Source organism: Gavialis gangeticus, unplaced genomic scaffold, assembly GCF_001723915.1.
Source record: "Gavialis gangeticus isolate Ggan-Ray unplaced genomic scaffold, GavGan_comp1, whole genome shotgun sequence".
NCBI lineage: Eukaryota > Metazoa > Chordata > Crocodylia > Gavialidae > Gavialis > Gavialis gangeticus.
Genome location: NW_017728960.1, coordinates 4,195,940 through 4,202,789, shown reverse-complemented (window position 1 = coordinate 4,202,789; position 6,850 = coordinate 4,195,940). Strand labels below are relative to the sequence as shown.

The following is a 6,850-nucleotide window of genomic DNA, read 5'->3' as shown; positions in this document are numbered from 1 at the left end:
GGAGGAAAGGCCTGATTGGGCTCTCATTGAAGGCAATGGCAAATTTCCTATTGACTTCAATGGGATCAGGACCCAGCCCCAGAGAAGGGAGGAAATGAGTCAAAGTTGAACTTCTTTGCTTTTTACAACCGTTTCTCTTTTCACGGTTTGTCAAATCCTTTTTACTTGCTTTTTTCCACCCTTTTTTTCTTATGTAAATTTTGGAGAGTTTCTGCCTCAGCTAAAAGGAACAAGAAGCTGGAGTATCCCATCAACGCACATTCCACAGTGGCACGGATGCCAAGCACAGGGTGGGGAAGAGATTTTAATGTCTGCAGCACAGTTCATGGAAAACAAACAGTGATCACACAAATATCTACACTTTCTCTGATTAAACACTGTTAGCCAACAGTTATTGAGATGATGGGCAAATGAGGGATCAATGTATGGTATAACTAAATCGGTTGCAGAAAACTGCTTACCTAGCTATTTCACTCTGCTGTTCTGCTTCAACGTATATGAATATACATGTCAGCTTCTATAAATAAGTGTTGTGTTTTTTCTGACTCTTATTCATTAAGTGCCTAATTTGACTGGATTCCATTATTTTATTGTCAGTTGTGATAATTCCAAAAACAGTAACTTGAAAGGGCCACCCTGGGTAACAAGGTGGCCCCTTGTTACATGGCCACAAAAATATTAAAGCCTACACGTATTGCCATATACTGTTTTGTTCTGGGTGGGGGTTTGGGGGGGGGGTTTGTTTTTAAAGGTAAGCATTGCTCTGTTACTTGGAGAGGTGTCATGATCAAAAAGGTGCCGTTTGCCACAGGAAAGTGGTGAGGGTTGTGAATGACCTTGGCTCATTTTATCTTGAACTAACCACTGTGAAGGCTGTGTCCTTCACAAACAAGTTTTTCCCTCATGGCAGAAAGTTCCCTTTCTCCTGAAGACCTGATTTAGGGAGCATGCTCCTCATCCCTGTACTTTGGGTGATGTTTTGGAGCACTTAGGCTGAAACCACTGGGTACCTTGAAGATTCAAATCCAGAAAGGTATCTAGGCACCTGTATGCCTGTGTGTGTCTTGGCCAAATATCCTAAACTTAACTCTGTGGGAAGCTAACAAAAAAGAGTAGAGGACAGACTTAATGTGCTGGCAGTAGCCTGTGTTGCTGGGGAGACGCAATGCAGCATTCGGTACTATTTGGAGTTTCCTAAGGCCTGCTGGCTACATGCCCAGATAGACTCTGTTGTTTGGTGGTCTGGATGGGAGGTTGTGGATAAGCATGCAACACAGGCCAAGATCACTGTCCTTCAGGACAGAGTGGAGACCAGAGATGGTAGAAAGCCTTACATGCATAGTCTGCTATGGAGGGGCTTAAGTAGCCATCAGGAATCCTCTTAAACTGCAGACTGAACAAACTGAGTGAGCATGCATCGCCAGCTAAAGGAGGCTGCTCTGGCGCTGCCGATTCTTCATAGTGCTGTCTTGCCCATTTGCATCACTTCCAAGTTGACTGGGGGAGACTTCAACCAGCTGTTCATCCACGCTGTGATCTGCCACACACAGCCATCTTGGCTGCAGTCGTATTAGCCTTAATGTGGTGAAGGATAAGTGTTTAGAAGGAACTTTGCATTTTTAGACTTTTGGGTGATTATTTTGAGCTTTCTTGTACAGGAGGTGCTGTTTCCTATGAATTGCTGTCACTGGGTTTATGGCAACAACGTGCCTTTTCTAGACACGGGTTCTTAAGTAGTTGGTGCAGTTCTGTTTTTAAATTCGGTATTCCTTTTTTTCAAACATGCTACGGTCAGTAGCTATTTAAAGTGAATCAATCTTTATTTGCACACTCAATGTGCATTAACAAATTCAACATACAAGATAGCATTACATATTGTAGGATTAGCATACAGCATTATGCAGTTTCACAAATTTCAAGTTAGTTCTTTTGCTTTTTTCTTTTAACACAAAGTTGAAACCGTCCAAGTTAATTTTACAATAGAAGACACAAGGTAAAGAAACCACATTTGAGAGATTCCACGGTGAGGCAGCTGTCACTAACTGTCAGTTTTACACCAAAGAAAAATTATCTGCACATCTTCAGTTTCCCATTATTCCTGAGGAGTAATGGAGCTACTCATATCTGCCCAATAAGCCTAAGTCTATTTACCCTGAGCACATTTCCTTGACAAGTTCATCTTTCCTTTTCAGCTAAAGGAATCAGAATAAGGAGGTGATCTAGGCTTAAGCATACTCTTTACACTGAAGTAAAAAAGGAACATTTGAATAGCATGTATCCTAGTAATATTTCTGCGATGGGGAGGGAAAAATATGGTTCCCCGGAGGAGCAGTGACATTCGATAGCCTTTAATAACCAGACTGCTTAGTGAGGAAAAACAGAAATCTAATATATTTGCACTGAACGTCCAGAGGAGAATCTGTTCTCCTGGTCATGGTAGAGAGCCACTAGCAGTGTATAAGCAACAAAGGAATTAAGACGTAGATCAAAATCTACTCTAACCTCAAGCAGAAATCCTCATAATCAGGATCCAGGTTTCCCGGTAGAGTGCATGGGGAAACTCACGTTGCATTTACCTGCACTTGTAAGGCTTAGAAACAGGATTTCAGTTTCAAAGTAACTGCTTTTACGCCCTGACCCATTAACACTTTTCACAGCTCAAATGAAAGTCTGTCTTGAAAGGTGTACCTACAAGCAATGAAAGCTACCAGTGAGAAGATTCAGCCTTTCAAAGACGCTTTGTCAGGAAGAGCTACTGGGACATTAATGGCAGGTGTCGTGCAGGTTGTCTGCATGAAGAGTCCTTGCAGCAGCAATTGCTTTACACTGTGGCTGGAAAGGGAACCAAAGGGTAAGACTTGCTCAGTTTAATCTACTTTCAATAGTAAGAAAGTGGTGAGGATCACTTTTTCAACAGGGCTCTAAAATTCAGTGGTCAAGTACTGCAAATAGTTAAATGGTTTTAAAAAAATTACTTATAATACATTATTTACATTCCACGGGGCACAGACCAGACTGGCTGCGTGGAATCAACTTAACGAACACTGAAAACTTGCAGTCTTCTGTTTGCTTTTCTGCCCACTCAATCTGCCTTGTATTTTCAAGATATAGAATTAAAAAAAAAATAAAGGCAAATTCCTGCAGAGGGATTGTTTACTATTTTTTGTTGTAAACTGTTCATGCTTCGCTTGCCAATAATCTTTAAAATTATTTGTTTGCTGCCACTTGTCTTTTTTACATCTCCCAGTTTGAATATAAGAAACCAACTTAAATTACTTTGTCAAAGTACAGTCATCTTGTTTACAAGTTTAGAGCAGTGTTTTTACAGTAAGATCTAAATGCAACTACCTCCAAGCTCAACTGACCTTTGCAGAACTTAGTTCTATGAACTTCTGTTTCAAATTAAACTATTCAGGCTTAACTTGCATAGTGCTAAACACATTTATCCAGTCATGGTTTTACATTCCACAGGAGACAGCAAGCATATTCTACTTTTCAGAAGCCAATACCTTATAGTTAAGCAGTTTAAAACTGTTTTGTACCTCTGAAAACTAGCTTTTTTGAGAAACTAAAAAATATTTTGTGAAAACATTTTTTTCTATGTAAATTGTTTAACCCTTTGAATATGGGCTATTTAGACCAACTGTAGAATATAAAATGTTATTTCTAGTCCAATTAAGGAACATACGATTACTTTTCAATTGACTTGAAGACTCACTCTCCAATATTTTGCTGTCTGATTTAAGGTATTGGGTAACGGTCATGTAGAATTTATAAACTTTTAAAACATCAGCCTTCCTACAATTTGATCTCACATGTTTAGTGTAGATCATTTTGCCTGAACCCAACATATACATATAGGGTTGGAAAAAAATGTAGGCTGGTGCTTTCCAGAGTCCCTCATAATACAAATATTTCTCCAGAACCTCCATGTGGCAAAAGCAGTGATCAGTTTCTTAGCATTTCAGTTTTAGATGCAAATCACTTTATAGCTCCATAGCAAATACAGCACAAATAGAAATATTCCAGTACCAGGTTATAGGCTGTTTTTTTCCCTAGATAGGACTGTTCTTCCCTGTATCTCTTTGCACCAGTGCAGAATACTAAACCTTCATATATGGAAATGCAGTTAGTGCTCCCAAATCAGCAAAGAAGTGAACTGCAAGAACCAATGGGCAGACAAACTAACAAGAAACTAGAGGTTAAACAACAGATTTCAGAAACTTTGGGAGAAGCCTAATAGAGAGACCAGTTTTGGTGAATACCAGCAAAGACAGTTCGGCACAAACACAACTTCGATAGTGACAGATAATTGTATTAAAATCTGCAACTTGATATTGGCAGTTATACTAATTTTAGTTTGTATTAGGCATGCAATAGCGTGACTACACTGTTATATATATTTGTGGTATTTTAAAATTTTAATGCTTTTTAGAATTTTAGTGCCCTGCAAAATCACATCACTAAATAACCAATCAGCTGCTTCTTATGAAAGTTTAGTTCTACGACTAAAACAAGGTTTAAGTCTGTTCTCTTGGCCAGCGCCTCTGCTAGTATTCGCTCAGGCTGTGCCATTTGGCAACTGGCTTCCGGGGGTTCTCGCACACCTCTCGCCAGTGTTCCACGCCCGCTGTGGTGATGCTGTGCGCTCCCAAAATCAGCCGTCCCACCACCTCGTTTTTTGTGGTGCGGTCGAAATCAATGACTAGGAATTCAATGCTGATGTCGGGAAGGAGATCCACTGGGATATCATAAATGAAGGATTCATTGAAGACAGGATTCAAAGTGCACTTCTTCACGTGGGTCTTCTTTTTTGCTATGCGCTTTCTACCATAATAAACGTTCACCTTAACATAGGGATCTGCCAGGAAAAAAGAAAAGAGAGAAAGCCAATTAACACAGCCCAGCAGCATTCCTTGGAATATGTCTGGGTGAATTTTGTTCTCTCCTTTCTGCCTCCTCTGGTATTTTTCTCTTTTCAAGCAAATCCTGCCTTGGGGATGGGATGTTTTTTCACACTGGGGGAAAAAAATCCTACCCTTGCTTTGTTATTGGAAGTTTCCTGGCTGGTCTAGAGAATTGTAAGTCCTTTTATTCTGCATTTGAGAGGTCAAGGAAGACTTGCCTCTCTTTTGTGGTAGAGTTGGGGTGATGCTGCAGCTGTGATGTTCCAGGAAAAACATGCAAGGCAAGTATTTATGTGGGTGACATCTTTTATTGGACCAACTCTGTGGTTGGGGGGGGGACACATAAACAAGCTGCTCAGATCTAAGGAAACCTGAGGAAAGGCAAAGTGGTACCCAAAAGCATGTCTATGTCCCTCCCAACTGTGCAGTTGGTTAAATATAAGGTAACACCCACAAAAAATCCTTGCCTCTCATCTATATTCTCATTCATAGATTTTAAAGCCAGAATGAACCATTAAATCACGTAGTTCACCCTATCCCAAAGAAACCACAGAATTCATCCAGTTTCCCTGGTATTGAACTCAAGAGACCTATTTGACTACATCCTTTCTAAAAACGCAGACATTTGATTTGGAGGTTCTGCACTTCCATTGTAGTTTGTTCAGTGGTTAATTGCATCATTCTTAAATATCTGTGCCTTTCTTCTACTCTGAATGTTACTAACTTTAACTTCTATTGGTTCCTGTTAGGCCTTATTTCATCAGGTTAAGAGCACTTTAGCACGTGTATTTTTTCCCCTACTTCTATATCCAAGTCACCTTTCTTGTAAATAGACAGACTGAATTCTCTACATTCTTCATGGGATGTCCCCCTTCCCGAAGTCTCCAATAATTTATCCATAATGATTCCCAAGTCATTTTCAGTAACGTCTTTCCAAGATTCAGCCTTTCCATACATTCCATTCAGTGCATATGGCTTGTGTTCTCTGTCCTTTGACGATCTTGCATCTTATCTTAAAGCACATTTTATTTTAACAGGCTCAACTTACCAGGTGATCAAGATGGCCACGTGTGATTACCCTGGAGGTATTCATCACATCACCAATTGTTTTGTAATTCAGATTTTTACTAACAGTGATTTTTATATTAAGCTAGTTTTGTTGCTAACTCTCTATTTTATATTTAGCTGGTTGTTTAATAATTATGACTAGCTTCATCCAGCATTCTGCCTCCCGTTTAATAATATATTTCATAGATTTCTAGAGTCGCAAGGGACCTGGCAGGTCATCGGGTCCAACCCCCTGCTCCAGGCAGGAAAAAGCACTGGAGTTAGGTAACCCCAGCCAGATGCCTGTCTAACCTCCTCTTGAACACCTCCAGGGTAGGGGAAAGCACCACCTCGCTTGGAAGCCCATTCCATATTTTGGCAACCTTTACCGTAAAGAATTTCTTCCTTATGTCCAATCTAAATCTGTTCTCCTTCAGTTTGTGGCGATTATTCCTGGTAACCCTGAGGGGCGCCCTGATAAACAGTGTCCCCTATTCCTTGCTGGCCCCCCTGAGGAGTTTGTAGGCAGCCACAAGATTGCCTCGCAGCCTTCTCTTGTGGATAATACCACCTTATAGTCAACTAGTTCGGCTTTCTTTCCAGGCTGCAAGAAAAACAGTTTGAGTATATGATTTTTGCATCTCTATGTATGTTTATGGCGGGCTTGTTGGCTGTGCTGCATATGTTTACAGAAACCCAGAGAAGTCTAGGATGAAAGATAAGTTCTGCAGTTCAGGCTGATGATGCCTGCAATTATTTCTGTCCCAGGTTACTTGCAAGCTGGCTTCTCTGTATGGAGTCTTTTCCTTCAGGCAAGAAGTTTTACAACCGAGATGTGAATTCCTGGTTGCAGATGGAAAGATGGTATTGAGTCCAACAAAGTAGAGGACCTTAAA

At 40.5% G+C, this 6,850-nt stretch overlaps 1 protein-coding gene across 1 annotated transcript in view; it reads right to left on the bottom strand.

Moving 5' to 3' along the window:
- Nucleotides 1–1,801: 1,801 nt before the first annotated feature.
- The window catches only part of SYT11 (synaptotagmin 11), a 22,814-nt gene continuing 17,765 nt past the window's right edge, over nt 1,802–6,850 (bottom strand). Inside the window, exon 4 of the mRNA XM_019513404.1 lies at nt 1,802–4,861. Within this exon, the coding sequence (XP_019368949.1) occupies nt 4,551–4,861 (311 nt within the window). The 3' untranslated portion in view covers nt 1,802–4,550. The remainder of the gene's footprint in view (nt 4,862–6,850) is intronic.